This window comes from Zea mays, chromosome 2 (assembly GCF_902167145.1).
Source record: "Zea mays cultivar B73 chromosome 2, Zm-B73-REFERENCE-NAM-5.0, whole genome shotgun sequence".
Classification (NCBI taxonomy): domain Eukaryota; kingdom Viridiplantae; phylum Streptophyta; class Magnoliopsida; order Poales; family Poaceae; genus Zea; species Zea mays.
The window spans coordinates 166,370,889-166,386,221 of NC_050097.1; the positions used below are offsets into that span (position 1 = coordinate 166,370,889).

The following is a 15,333-nucleotide window of genomic DNA, read 5'->3' on the forward strand; positions in this document are numbered from 1 at the left end:
GATCCAAAAAGAAGATTGGTGTTTGCCAAAGCTCAAACCTCTCTATTCAAAAGCTATTTTTGAAAAGCAAAAATCTCTTTAACGTTCTATGGTAGATCGTGGTTAGGGTTGAGAAACCTAGAGTGTTCTTGCTGAAAAGCAGCTGAACTTTTTCAACTGCAGCTGAGCTTTCCAGCTGAACTTGACTTCAACTGAGTTGAGCTTCTTCAGCTGCAGCTGAGCTTTTCAGCTGAGCTGAACTTCAGCTGAGTTGAGCTTTCTCAACTTCAGCTGAACTCAACTTCAGCGGTGAACCTCTTTGACCATACACCAGCTGAACTTGCCTCCGGGCAGTTGAGCTGGGGTTTTCTCTCCTAAACTCTCTGGTCAAGACCGGTTGAACTGGTCCTGAGGGGCAGTTCAGCTGGTCTCTGACCCCTCTGACCTCTGACCAACAGTCTACAAGTTAGACTGGCAAACAGGTCGCCAGAGGTGTCAGGGGCGGTTCAACCGGTCTGGTCAACCCTGGCCAGTCTACAGGTCAGTCTGCGCGTCAGTCTGCCAGTCAGACTGGCAGACAGGCTGCTAGGCCTGCCAGGGGCGGTTCAACCGGTCTCAGACATAAAAATCTGCCCAACGGCTAGTTTTGAGCTCCACCTATATTACTCACTCCTACCTCTCTCCCCACACACAAGAGCACGACCCCAACCCCATTTCTAACTTGAAGAACACCTCCCACTCTCTCTCACACATCTCTTGCCTCTCCCATTTCAAATCTTTGGAGAAAAATCTTTGAGTGAGTTTGAGAGCTGCAGTTTTGTGCTTCATCTCCAAATCTCTCTTGCTCTTCTTCATTCGAGCTTTGGTACTACATCGAGTTCTTTGTGGATTCATTACTCTTGGAGCTTCTAGCTCCTAGATGACTAGGTGTCTCTTGTGAGTCTCCAAATCTTGTGGAAGACCACAAGAAAGTTTGTATTACCCGCTCGCTTGAGCAAAGATTAGTGTGTGGGCTTGACCTTTGTGGTCGGCAAAGGGAGGATTAGGGTTGAAGGAGACCCGGCTCTTTGTGGGCGCCTCAACGAGGAAGTAGGGCACCTTTTGTGGTGTGACCGAACCTCGGGATAAATCTTGTGTCTCTTGTGTTCTTGTTCATTGTGCTTATATGTGTTCTTCGTTCTCTCACCATTCCGTGAAAGATTTGTTTATATCTTTTTGGTGTGTGGATTTTGAGAAGTGCCCTTCTCAGATCTACTACTTTGAACCCTGTGGATCATTTAGAACATCTCATTTCCAAAGTTAACCGGGTGAATTTTGAGATCAATTCAGTTTTACCCAGTTTGCTTCTAGTTTTTGTTGAAAAAGTTTTAACTTGCCTATTCACCCCCCCCCCTCTAGGCAACTTTCAGGTTCTCATTAAGTAAAGACCCTACAAAAAGGAAGAAAAAGGGCGCAAGGTCAAAAACAACAATATGACCGTAGCACATGGGCTAATTTTCAGTGAAAAATGTAACTACCTCTGCATGGATCAGAAACATACGTCGAACTCAAGTAGCTCAGTGACCCGCTTGGCAATCCAGGGCTTCATCACGTCCAACTTGACCTTTGACGTATCCACCTACCAAGCACAAAATCACTGAATCACACGAAGCCCTTGCAGACAATAGCAACATATCCCCAAAGTATTGTGTGCTCGTTACAATCAAATTGGGAAACAAAGAGTATGAGTGAAAGAATGAACTAACCAGATGGTCAAGCTCGGACGCGAACTTCTGCGTCTTGAGCAGCTTGGCTTGCTTATTTGAGAAGTTTGTGTCATGGTCAGTGGACGTCCCCCGCGAAAAACACAACAATTAGAGTGATCTCTACCAATAATAGATCCGAAGAGAACAACTGTGGCCAGATGAAGCGCACGCTAGGTAGATCTACCATTAATGCCACGTCGCCCATGGGATGGGAGGAGTGGAGCTGAGCTCACGCCGAAGCGAAAAGAGTGAGCTAGGAGATGGGCTCCAGGTCCTAGGGGCAACGAGGAGGTTCAGAGTTGGCTAGACTTGATGCAACTTTTATCACCTAGTGAGCATCCTTATCAGGAGGCGAGCGCTCTAATCCTCCTCGCCGGTGGCAGTGCAACGACTGAAGAAACGAGCGGAGGTTGTTGCGAAATGGATGGGGTTTGTTGCTAGAGCGACAACTTCGAGAACACTATTGTGTGAACAAATAGGATAATGATGGAATATGATCTAGGGTCGTGGGTTAATTTTGAAGAAATATGTTGGGTTATTTGTAAAAAAGATGACGCTGGACGACCGTTAAAACTAATGCTTAAATATAGTAGAGATATAGATATTTCTGACGATTTTCAAGCAAAACGCTTCTCATCTAACTCTTTGACACTGATTCTACTAATTCTAGCAAGACTCAATAGAATTTCCGGTTGCCAAACAAGGTGTTAGCTCCACCGGTTAAACTGCTTGTCAAGCGATTTTTTTTTTAAAAAAAACTCCCACAATGAAGTAGAGCTTTGCTATTGATGTGACTCGAGCGATTTCGTTCATTTTCTTAGCAACACATATAAAGCTGCCTTTAGCACATATATGAACTGATAATAACCACATGTAGTATGGACTTATTCTTATGACTTGCCTCTCCCAAACCATTATATGCTCCACCAGTAAAACTGCTTGTCAAGCGAATTTTTTTTTAAAAAGAACTCCCACAATGAAGTAGACTCGAGCGATTTCGTCCATTTTCTTAGCAACAGATATTAAGCTGCCATTATCACATATATGAACTGATAATAACCACATGTAGTCAGGACTTATTCTTATGACTTGCCTCTCCCAAACCATTATGCTAAAAAAATACTCGCTCTGTCTCAAAATATAGACTTTTTTTCCGTCCACAATGATAATGAATATATACATACAAATACAAATAATATTTATAGATTAATTAATTAATATATATTTAGTCTAAAACGAATTATATTTGGGGATGGAGGGAGTAATAAGGTAGCATTTTTAGAAATGATTTTTTTTCTTAAATGAAAAAGATGACACCGTAATGGAACCAGTATTGAGTTGTTATCATGCACCAATGTTACTATCATACAGACGACTCAAATGCTAAATGCTTTATGCTCGATACATCAAATAGCTCCATGAACCGTAGGTCAGAAACTCTTGTTTTGGCAGCAGCAAAACGCTGGTATTCGTCAAATATTGAAGTTAGACACCAGCGTTGCAATTTCCTAAAGCATCCAACCACACAGCCGGTTCGATGCTGCAAATTTTGGTTCATGTTTCAAATGTCAAGCTCATACATAGTTCATGGGGAACAGATTGAGTGCATGACATAATCAAGCTGCTTACCTTTCCTCGCTTGCAGTGAATAAGAACCGGATGGTTGCTTGCATCTATAAGAGAATTTGCCATCAGACCAGGACGCATAAGCAGAACATAAATGAGTTATAAGGCATTTCAGTACCTAGGATGACTTCTAGAGCTTCACGGATTCTATCTTCTGGTATGTTCACAAATGGTTCCTGTTATTTCAGTATCAAAAGTCCAAAACTAAGCTACAAGATGTGAGAAAGATTTCATTTCATGGAAAACAAAGCAAAATTAACTAGCAACATGATGTTTTGATAGAAGGAATAGTGGTCAATTATATCATATAAACCAAAAGTACAACAGATGATTACACTGCCATTATACTGCAGATGATTAGCTTGTACTTATACATAGAAACACTTCAAAGCCCAATCCTTGAATTAAACAGTACTTATAATAGTTGCCACCACAAGAGCTCGCTTAATATGTCTTACAAAGATTCAAGCACTCAAACTTTTTTTTCTGAACATGCAGGAGAGTTGCGCATCTTCTATATTAGAGAGAAAAAAGGAAAAAAAAAACCCACATACAATAAAACCTACTTTCATCCACTAGGAGATCAAGAAGTTACGAAAAAAATACAAAACAAAAACTCAACAGTCAATCCAAACAACAAAATACAACCTGACTATTAAGACAAATTAATCTACCACTCCCACACGACCAAAGAATAAATCCTGAAGTTTCCCAGCTCCAGCAAAACACATCTGCAGCTCTTCATCAAAAAACTGTTGGGCAGCCAACAAAGATGGAGTTTCCCAGCTCCAGCAAAACACATCTGCAGCTCTTCATCAAAAAACTGTTGGGCAGCCAACAAAGATGGAGGTGCCATCAAAGATGCATCTATTCATGAGATTCCATAGGGTCCAAGCTCACGGATGAAGTCACAGGGCTAATAAACAGTCTAACACCCACTGCAGTCAAAACTCTAGCCATGGCAGATGTTGAGACCGCACCAAAACTCTGAGAACACTGAGAATGGAAGTCCATTGATGAAGATGTTAGCAAATTGCGAGGTCGTCGGAACATGGAGGACACGAACGTCCCTAACCACCACGCACTTACGGATGAAGTGAAGATCGATCTCAACATGCTTCATGTGCTGGTGCTGGATCAGGTTGACAAAGCGGCACTGACGGTGTCGCAGTAGATAAGTGTGCTCTTGATAAGCGGGTTGTAGAGCTCCTAGAGAAGTTGACGGAGCCAACACGCCTCAACCACGTCATTGGCGATGGCGAGGTACTCAGCCTTGGCACTAGAGCAGGGGACCATGGGCTGACGATTGGAGGACCAGGAGATGAGGTTGTCCTCCAGAAAGACAACATAGCCACAGGTGGACCGACGGGTGTTTGGACACCTGCCCAGTTAGTGTCAGTGTAGATGATCATCTCATGGATAGAGGAGCGTCAAAGAAGCTCATAGTCAAGACTCAAGAGTACCATGAAGGTAACAGAGGGTCCGCTTTACGGTTGTCAAGTGACTCCCAGGGATCATGCATGTGAGAGCATACCTGTTGGATAGCATAGGAGATGTCAGGCCCAATAAAGGTGAGACGCTGAAGAGCGCTTGCAAGGCTATCTACAGCAGCTTCAAACTTCATTCTGCGAACAATACACTCTATAGTGGAAAGCAGTGTAAAATAGTGTTTTGGGTGACTATATGGGTGAACTGCTGAAGACGGTCTAAGGCTTCGGTAGGCAGTAGGTTCGCTGACCAGGGTGCCATCACCATAGACCTTAGTTTGGGTGTCACCGGAGTCGCACACGACTTGCAGTCCAACATGCAGTGTGCTCGAAGGTATCCAAGATGTAAGAATGTTGTGGGAAAAATAGGTCATCCTAATGGTGCGCGACATCAATACCCAAGTGATTGAGGGTCCATATCCTTCATTGCAAACTCATGCTAAGACCGTCTTCAGCAGTTCACACATATGGTCACCCAAAACATTGTTTTGCACTGTACAGTAGACTGCACTGTTCGCAGAGTGGAGTTTGAATATGGGGATGGTAAGCTGCTAGAGATAGCCTAAGGGGTGATAATCATTCGATGCAAGAGGGCTGAATTAGAAGTAGTGAGTACAATGTCATCAACGTATAGGAAGAGGTACACAGTGTCACTACCGTGTCGTTAGATAAATAAGGAGGTGTTTGTCATGGCCTCGGCAAATCCCAACGAGGGCAAGAGGCAAATCGACTGTACCAAGCTCGAGGTGCCTGCTTCATACCATAAAGGGATTGTTGAGTTTGCATACCATGTCAGGATGAGCCAAATACACAAAGTCAGTTGGTTGGCCACAATATACCGTCTCTGTAAGAGTGCAATAGAGGAAGACATTCTTGACATCCAGTTGATAGATTGGCCAAAAGTGGGAGTGCTAGGATATAGAATGGTGCGAACAGTAGCGGGTTTCACCACTGGACTGAAAGTCTTGTCATAGTCAACACCAGGACGCTAAGTGAATCTCTGGAGAACCCAACGAGCCTTGTACCTGTCAAGAGAGCCCTATGTCTTCCGCTTGTGTGTCCAAACCCACTTGACTATCACCACATTGCCGCTAGAGGGGCACGGTTGGCAAGAAGGGCCTCATACTCTTCTATCATAACATGACACCAGTGAGGGTCAATGAGGGCGTGGTGGACGGAAGAAGGCACGTGGGAGACCAGTGGCAAGGATGTCGCAGAGAAGACAAGGCGGTCCATAGGACGAACTCCGACGCCTTGACATGTCACCATCGGGTGGATGTGGCAGGTCTCGGTGAAGAAGAGAAGAATGATACACCACCTGCTCAGCCCAAGAGCGAGAAGGTCCACCCGTCCGTGCACAGCGCTAATAAACATGCACAAGATCGGCGAAGCAGATGAGGTCACTGGTGGCTCAACCGTAAGGGGTGAGGAGGGGTCGAGGCCGCGCGTGGAGTAGAGAGGGCGTCAAGGAACATGTGGCGTAGTGGGGACGTCGGGCCTCACATGGCTCGTAGAGGGGAGATGGCACAGACCAAGATGGGGGAGTCGCGTGTGGCGTGGAGGGCACCGGGGCTACATGTGGGAGCGGCGGAGGCGAACCTGCATGGGAAAAAGAAGAGGTAGTTGACAGGAGGAGCCACGGGGTCAGTCTCAAGAAGGAAGTCCAGCTCGAGGATGGAGCTAGAGAGGGATGAAGAAAAGGGGAAGTGTTACGAACACGTATATTTGGCAAGATAGAACTGGTACTCGTCCTCCCATAGGAGGCCATGAGTAAACCCAGATATATTATTCTTGCTTATCTTCTAATAACACCTTGCCCTCCTTATATAGAGGGGTAACACTAACTTAATAGCTAAGCAACTCTAACAAACCCTATCCAACCATGTTCACGCGCTACAATACCCGCGCGTGAACAGTACTCGCGGCTGGCTTGTTACTGCGTTGTGGGCCTAGTGCCCATAACAAGAAGTCTATCCTGTCGAAGACGATGTGGTAAGAGATCAACAAGCAATGAGTGGTAAGATAAATACAATGGTACCCCTTGTGATCAGGCGAATAACCGAGGAAAACACATCGAGAGGAGCGGAGGGAAACCTTATGTCGAGCGATGGCAGAGAGGTTGGGATAGCATGCACAACCAAGGACGTGGAAATGGGCGTAGGGTGGAATGGGAGTGGTGCCAAAGAGGGCAAAGTAGGGTGTGGGGTCATAAACCGCAATGATGGGAAGGCGATTGAGCAAGTATGTGGTGGTGTGAAGACTCTTGGCCCAGTAGCGAGCAAGAATAGAGGCCTAGAACAACAAGATGTGCATGATGTTATTAGTGACGCGAATCATATGCTCAAACTTGGCCATTCTATGGAGAAATGTATGAACATGATATCTGGAGTTGCACATCATGGGAGACGAAGAAAATCCGAAACTGGCGACCATTGTCACACTAGACAACCTTAATGGTCGACAAAAATGAGTGGAAACCCAAGTGAAGAAGTGCGAAAGAGTGTTAAAAGTATCAGGCGTTCAACTTTTTCCTGAGGAGCTTTTCTGAGAATCTGGTTGTGGGGAGAATCTGGCTGTGGAGAGAATCTGAGTATCATGGAGATTCCGTGTAGAGGAAGATAAAAGAGTCCATAGAGTTTATGATGTAGAAAGTGACAACTTCCTACTATCACAACGACTCGATTAATTCTGTGTTCATGTTGTTTTTGGGCGGTTTTGACTAAAGTGATTCTCATAGAAGCGGGTTGAAAAGCTAGGCGTTTGGTAGTCTGCAACAACTTTTGTTAGCCAGAAGCTAAAAAAGCTGAAACAAACAGGGTCGTAAGGGAAAAGTCCACAAATAATAAGAGCAATCATCAAGTATCACCAAACAATGCTTATAGCCCGAAACGCTGATGACACAAGATATTCGTAAATCGTAGTGCATGAGATCAAAACAGGCAAAACCTAGGAGGAGCTAGGGAATGGAAGTCTAACATGACGACCTAGCTAATAGGTGTGGCATAGATGCTCATGAGTGCCCCTAGTACAAGAGATGACAGAACTACTACATATCTTGGACAAAATGCCCAAGTTATGGCTTAGGATGACCAAGGTGATGATGCCAAGTGCTAGATGTAGTGGAAGTAGTCAGGGCATGCGACTACAACAAGGACGAAGGTGGTGAAGTAGTGAAAGCGGTGATGGAGTAGTGGAAGCCAGAAGCCACATGATGTACAGGGGCCTAGAGCTATCAGCCTATCACAACGGAAGAGGAGGTTCCGGGTGGCAAGATCCTTCATGCACAAGCCAAAGGGGTCAAACTCCATAGAGTAAGAGTTATCAATGGTAACCTGGCAAACAGATAAAAGATTCCGAATAACATTTGGGGCTACATGACATAGCAAAGACAAAAAGATCTAGAAATGACTGAGTCACCTAATGAGGTGAACATGAGAATGTTCTCGTTGCCGACAACAATAGAAGAAGGATGAGATGGGTGGAGAGGTTGGGAGGAAGGGAGTATACTAGCATCCGAAGTGGTGTGGTAGGAGGCACTAGAGTCGGCCACCTAGTCAGTGAGGGCAAGGGGAGTCATGGTCATCATGCTAAACGAGTTAGCAAGTGATTGTTGATCTTATCCACAAGTCCATGGGTGGTTGCAGTGATGTCGAAGGTGTCAATGAAAGCGATTAGCAAGACCCATATGAAACCGAGGGGATACCCCAAGCTAGGCATCGCCACAAGGGCTGATTGGGGTACTGGCGGGTGCGGTGGTGTACCACCGAAGATGGTCTAGGCCACATTGAGATGCGACTGGTTCGTGGGTTAGAGAGAGGGCCAGAGAGATCCCCCTTTCCAGCCCCAACCACACGACCGCCACCAGAGACAAATCTGGCACCCCCACAAACGTCGAACATGAGCATCGGAGGGGCAGACGAGCACAAAGACAAACCCACCTCCTCCCCCCCGAGTTGAAGTTGAAGAGAGTTGTGGTGGTGTCAGAGCGAAGTGGAGCCCTCTTGGTGATCTCCTCAAGAATGAAGTCATTGTGGACCTTGTGAAAGAAAAGGAATGGAACCGATCAGGTGATCCATGTCCATAGGTCAGTGTAGCGCTCGTTGAGGCCCTATAGAAGGTTGAGGCCGAGCATGGCGATCAGAGATGGGCTCTCCAAGATCATAGAGGGAATCCACCATCCCCTACAGCTCGCGGAAGTACTCGATGACGAAGAGATCCCCTTGCACGAAAGCCTAGAAGGCGGCAAAGATGGAGGGCATGAGAACTACTACTCAATGACAACTCAGACCTGACGAGCATTGCCACCATCTCGCGAACGACATCCTACAACTTGATGGTGATAGTGCCGAGGAGCTAGAAAAGGACCACACTATCCATCTGGCGCTAGGAGGGGATAGCGGGGAACACTATGTCGGTGAGGATGTGGTTTTCTAGGACATAGCACTCTAGGGTGAGGATGAGACCATACCAGCGGGCGTAGGAAGAAGTTGGGCCGAGGAGAACGGAAAGCAGGGACCGGATATTCTAGACACCTGCGACCTAAGCATGGAGGTTGGCAATGATGGCAGCCTGATATGCTGAGGGAGTCTCAATCATCAGGGAAGCTAGGGGTGGATCGATACAAGAAGGACCAACGAGATGGCGCTTGGCCTCCGCAAGCTAACGAGTGAGGGCATTTGCAGCGGTATGTTCCTGCTTCCAAGCGAGCCATGACTTGCTCACCACACCCTCTCCCTCGCTAGTGTGATGCAGATTGGGAATGGACCATTTAAACATCGTTGCTAAAGCTTGTAGGTGTGAATTTGACATAGGCTAACTAAAATCTTCTCATATTCTTGTGCTTGTTGGTTGATACCACCCTATTGGCCTAAGATATCAAGGGCCCTCATAGATTTCTTCTTGGATCTTCTACCTAAGTCTCCTATCTGAAATTTCACATGGGCTCTTGCTAACCGACGACTACGTCGTGGGGTAACAGGTGGTGGTGTTATCGATCCCTTGTACACTTAATCATCCTTGGAGTCTGCAGTAGACTAATTGTATGCTTGGTGAGCATGCTGATGAACGCTTAATGGGTAGAGACAAAAGATGAGGCCACATTTATAATGTCCTCCATTGTCCTGACATTGGGATCAAGCCGAAGCTTCTACATCCCTGGAAGTAATCGTAGAACCTGAAGTTGTCAAAGAAGGGGGAATATAGCCTCTGCCTCACGATGTGCCTAGGACGGAGTCAAAGCAACGACATCCTCAATAATCTTTTTGATGAATATTTCATGAGTAGAGACTGAAGACAGAGCCGACGCTTCGACGTCCTTAGCCCTGACTATCGCCTAGGATGGAGATGTCGCTTCGAAGTCCCTAGTAGTCATTGTATCTGTAGTTGCCGTCGAAGAGGGGGATTCATAGGCTCAGACACACAAAGTGCCTAGAACAGAGCTGGAGCTACGACGTCCCTAGCAGCCACCAATGAGGAGACTTCACAGTCGCCAAACACCGGTAGTGGATGAGCAGTCGCAGTGTTCCTGACAAACTCCTATTTGCAAAGGACCTTGGACGCATCCAAAGCTATGACATCCAATTTCTACGCTAGTAGTGGCAAGTGCTCAAAGTTCTACCCCTGTACTAGAATCAAATACAATAGCCTGTTTCTTGGACTTCCAAACAATAGAAGAGCCAAGAAGAATACAATACCCTGATATGGTACGACGACCTATCGGGTCACTTGACCAAGTGGAGTCCGAGTAAGCATGAAGCTGGAGTGGATGATCACGAGCATAGAATAAATAGCAAGATGATGCCCCCCTAAGTACCATAGCACACGAAGTGACCAAAACAAATCAAAGTAGGGGCGCACACAAACTGACTCAAAATATAGACCACATGAGCAATATCAAAGTTGAAAGAAAAGATGAAGTCAGGTCAGCTTTGTGGTTATCTTCACAAAAGGAAGCAGCAGAAGATACTTAGTGAAAAGAAAAGACGTGTACGACACGTTATAAAAGATATAATTGCATCCCCCAAACACTAAGAGTTAATGTATAATAGGAGGGGCGTTCTTGTAATTTCATATGAAAATATATACAAGCCCAACCCTATAAATAGATAAACAGTGCCACCGTTACATGGATCAGCATTTGTAATTTTGCTCCTATAGCAGCTTCTCCCGAGAGAAGCTTCCAAAGGTATAGCTTTTATGCATTCCATAAGTGTGAATTGTTGTTTAGAGAAACCTAAAGTGGATTTTATTGATAATAGAGGTAGACGAAACTTGTTACCTATACGAGTTTACTTCACCTCGTATCATTTTGACTCTGTGTTTAACAATGCCTTTGCTATCTCACTGATTTGATTATGAATGCTTTCTTAACCTTCTCCACTTCAGCACCTTCGGAGGGGAGAAGGATGTAAATCAGTAACCATGTTGTCATGTTGTGTTTTTCTTTGAAATCTCGACAGGTCCACAACATGTACCATGTTACTAAGTTGGGAATTTCATATTGATAATTCCAATAGAGGAATGGCTATGTATATATAGAGAGCCTCATAGGCAATATGGTCCTACAGTATATAGGCCTTAACATGCACGTTTGTTGTTCTTTACTTCTTTTGCTGTATTTACAAGGAAAAGTATTTATTTATCCCACAATAGCATGTGACAAAGTGTGGTCCAGAAAATCCCACTTACTAAACCAAATATCTCAACAAGATTTATTCGATAGATGCTTTCAGGCAAAAGCACCAGTCAGGAGAGAAGCTCAGCTTGGGCAAGACATATATCTATATCTTTTAATAAATTGCGGTTACAAAGGCAGAATATATCAGAATAAAAGTACAACGGGGAAGATTTGGCGAACATTAGCCACTGCCAGCATCAAAGCCATGAGTGTGACAGCCATTCTGTGTCGACAACTACTCAAGTCACAAGGAATCCGTGCAGTGAAAAGAATGAATTAAAATAATAAGAAACAATTTTAACGTAATCAATCAATTGCAATTGCAACAATGAAGAACTAGCAGTAATAATTTAATACTCCTTCTATTTAAATTCAAAGTACATTTTTGGCTATTTTAGCTTTGTCATAAGTTGAACATTTTTTAGCTCATCTACAATATCAAATTAGTTCTCTATATGCTTTAATAGTGAATTTATTTGAAATTTAAGTTACTATGTTCTTTCAAAATATGGTTAGATTTAGATTTTTTCCCTTACATTTGACATAGGATAAAGTCAAAGTGTAACCTACAATTTGGAGTGAGTATACGAATGTAACTTTGTCATTCTGTTTCTTTTCCCGAAGACCGAACAACAAAGAAGTGTGGTTTTTTTTTTTTGTTAAGGACTTATTTCCAGGTAATAAATAACAATAGAACTAATCCAAGATATGCGAGGATCCAAGCATGTATACTAGTCGAAAAAAGAGAGCAGTTAATCAAAAAGAGAATGGGTAGTGCTACAAAAAGTAGAGTTTTCTTCACCTTGGAGCCGTCGATTCCGAACTGGAAGAGCTTGATCCCGTGGGCACGGAGGAACTCCAGATTAGCCTCCGGGTATGGCTCCGGGCACAGGCACCTGCGACGCAATCGCATCCAAGAACCGTCAGAACTCACAAAACCAATAGGCCGGCAGTCGGTGGATTTGGGGCGAGACTCACAGGACGGAGCGGAGTCGGAGCGTCTCAAGAAACGGCAAGTTGGAGGCGTCCGGGAATCCGGAGCGGTACACGCCGTGGTCCACCATGGCGAAGTTGAGCGGCGGCACCAGCAGCAGCTCCTCCGCAGACACCAGCTCGCCTTCCCGGCGCGGCAAGACCGCGTATGAAGATGGCTGCGGCATGGCGTCGCCATCGTCCTCCGACAGTGACGACGGCAACGACAGCGACGCAGCCAGTGCTGGCGGATCGTCCTCGCGGCGGGGTGGAGGCTCCTTGTAGTGGTGCAGGACGTCCTCCTGGGTCACCACTATGCTGGTGGCCGCCTCCTGTTTCATACCTCGGCGGAGGATTATCCAAATCCGAGACCACGAGGGCTAACCTTCTTGAGTGGATTGCGGCGCAGAGTTGGAGTTCGGAGAGGAACTCGATCCGTTGCCTCGTTGGTTGCTGCGGGCGCATAGGCGCCACAAAGCGGATTCAGGCTTAGCTGCCTAATGTTTGCCATAGTTTGTACGTATAATTTTTGTTTCTATATTTACCGATTTAGCTACTATTAATAACTATAAAAGAGGACATATTTAGTGCACATGTACACATATTAAAGGTCCGTTTGGCAAAGCTCTAACTCCTACTTCTTTAGCTCCAGATACTGATGCTCCTGAGGAGCTGATCCTCCTGATTCTCCTATAGAATCAGAATCATTTTTAAAACCGTTTGGCAAGTAAACTGATTTTTGTCTGCTGAGAGTTGGTGGTCTGTGGCGATTGTCTGTTTTACTCTTTGCATTTTGTCGGGTACCATAATCAGGGGTACCCCAGTACTCCTAAACACGGTCGGAGAACATCTTAAAAACAAACCATAGAGACTAGTAAGCACGGTTCAAGTCAAATCCTCGTCTACCAAAGGACGCGGTCCCGTCTCACCCGAGCCTAGCCTCGGGCAAGAACAGTAGCCCCTCAGGCAGTAGGCGCACCCCCGGCTCGCCCGAGGCAAAGCTCGGGTAAACTTTGTCGTATAGCGGCCTCGGCCAAACCGCCTTGCCACCGACCATATCACGTGCGCATTTAATGCAGGGATCACCTGACACCTTATCCCGACACGCGCAGTTGGCAAGGTCGAAATGACCGCAGTCAATTCGCCCTTTTACTGATCGTTCTGACAGGATAACGACACTATTCACCCCGTTCCGACCACTGTGCCAACCACCAGGGTAAGACTAACAATAGTAAGTTACCACCTCTCCCGAGTTCAGCCTCGGGCGCAACAGGGAGTTCCGCCTCGCCCGACCCCAGCCTCGGCCTCGAGAGGAATCGTCACCACGCCCAGGCCTCGGCCTCAGCCTCGGCCTCGGGAGGAGGTCTTCGCCTCGCCCGACCCAGGCCTCAGCCTCGGGAGGAGGTCTTCGCCTCGCCCGACCTAGGCCTCGGCTTCGGGAGGAATCACCGCCTCGCCCGAGACGGCCTCGGACCGACTACACGAACAGGGAATATAGCACTATCCTTCCCCTAGCTAGCCACCTCAGGCTACGAAGGAACAAGACCGGTGTCACATCAAATTACTCCAGTAACAAGTAATGATGATCCCCGGCATGCGCCCCTGACGTCGACTGTCCTCAGCTCTCTACAAAGTCAAAGAAACGTCAGCAGGATACAAACTTCAAGGCCACCTCGACGACCAGGCCATACCGCCGGCCACGACGCTACAGTGCTCGGCTTCAACTCGGCGGAGCTGGCCGCACCACTACAGGGGTCAGGACCTGGGGCCGCGCCGCCGGCCGCGCTTCTACAAGGCTCAAGCGCTCCTCCGCCGTCCACGTTAGCACTTAGCTACACCCCCATATGTACAGCTGGGTCACCTCCTTGTACCTATAAAAGGAGATACCCAGGGCCTTCCCATGACACGCTTTGAAGGCTTACTCAGACGGCTCGCCCAACATCATCACAAAAAACACTTCAGGGCAAACCTTCTCTCCACGACACTAGACCTCTCAAGAGACCTGGGATCCGTTCCCTCTCTCGCAAAGCTTGTATCCCCTACTACAAGCACCCCGGTGCAAGATAATATAAGCCTCATCCTCCCTCTTGTGTTTCACCTTGCATCAATCCATCCGGGCAGGGACACGCAGCATAAAATTCACTAGTCGGTTGAGGGTCCAACGGGTTCGAAACACTGACAGTTGGCGCGCCAGGTAGGGGCTCGCTGCGTGTTGACAATACTTTCCCGTTAAGTTCCGGATGGACAATCTTTAGCACCCTCTCCAGCCCGGGACGGTGCTCCGCTTTGGGAGTCTCGAGTTCATGTCCCTCGACGACAGCTACAACATGATACTCCTCCCACCGCAGCACGACAGCGACGATGGTCGTTGGCTCGCCCGGCGGGGGCAAACCCGACAACGACCTCTCCCCAGGGCGGAAGAGGGACACTCGGGTCTACCCCGCCACCCTCCCCGCCGAAGGAGACAGAGACGGGGCAACCATGGCCAGGCAGGGGGCAGCACCTCGTCGACTGTCGGACCAGAGCGAGTTGACGGCGCCGGCACCCCTGCGGGGGACATGTCGGGCGTTAGCTTCGCACCTGGGACAACGACGGGCGTCGCTCCCCGACAACGTGCCAACCCCAGGCGGTCTGATGACGACAGCACCCTTGCGAGGGACTTGTCGGGCATTAGTCTCGCGCCTGAGATAGCGACACATTTCATCTCCACTGCAACTTCACCACCGTCCACCAACCAGGACGTACCATCGGTTTTCCATCCTGATCCTTTTAGATTCAGCTTCGATCCGCCAGGCGACCCCACTTCAGCGAGCGCTTTCGCAAGGACATATCCTGACCTCCCAGGGTA

General features: G+C 47.0%; 1 protein-coding gene across 1 annotated transcript; it reads right to left on the reverse strand.

Annotated features, from left to right (window-relative positions):
* Window positions 1–2,854: 2,854 nt before the first annotated feature.
* Window positions 2,855–12,934, reverse strand: LOC100191574 (tyrosine specific protein phosphatase family protein). Its single transcript, NM_001137004.1, has 5 exons — window positions 12,492–12,934; window positions 12,316–12,409; window positions 3,469–3,526; window positions 3,354–3,397; window positions 2,855–3,264 (listed from the first exon to the last, which is right to left on the reverse strand). Exons 1-5 carry the CDS (start codon window positions 12,824–12,826, stop codon window positions 3,088–3,090), a joined length of 708 nt encoding a protein of 235 aa, NP_001130476.1. The 5' UTR covers window positions 12,827–12,934; the 3' UTR covers window positions 2,855–3,087.
* Window positions 12,935–15,333: the final 2,399 nt, after the last annotated feature.

Bases quoted from the DNA above. Each gene is read 5' to 3' on its own strand.
- LOC100191574 (NM_001137004.1), bottom strand. From the start codon at position 12,826: ATGAAACAGGAGGCGGCCACCAGCATAGTGGTGACCCAGGAGGACGTC. The intron at 12,410-12,491 runs GTGAGTCTCGCC...ATTGCGTCGCAG, and splicing joins CTCCGACTCCGCTCCGTCCT to GTGCCTGTGCCCGGAGCCAT. The intron at 3,398-3,468 runs GTACTGAAATGC...ATTCTCTTATAG, and splicing joins AGCTCTAGAAGTCATCCTAG to ATGCAAGCAACCATCCGGTT.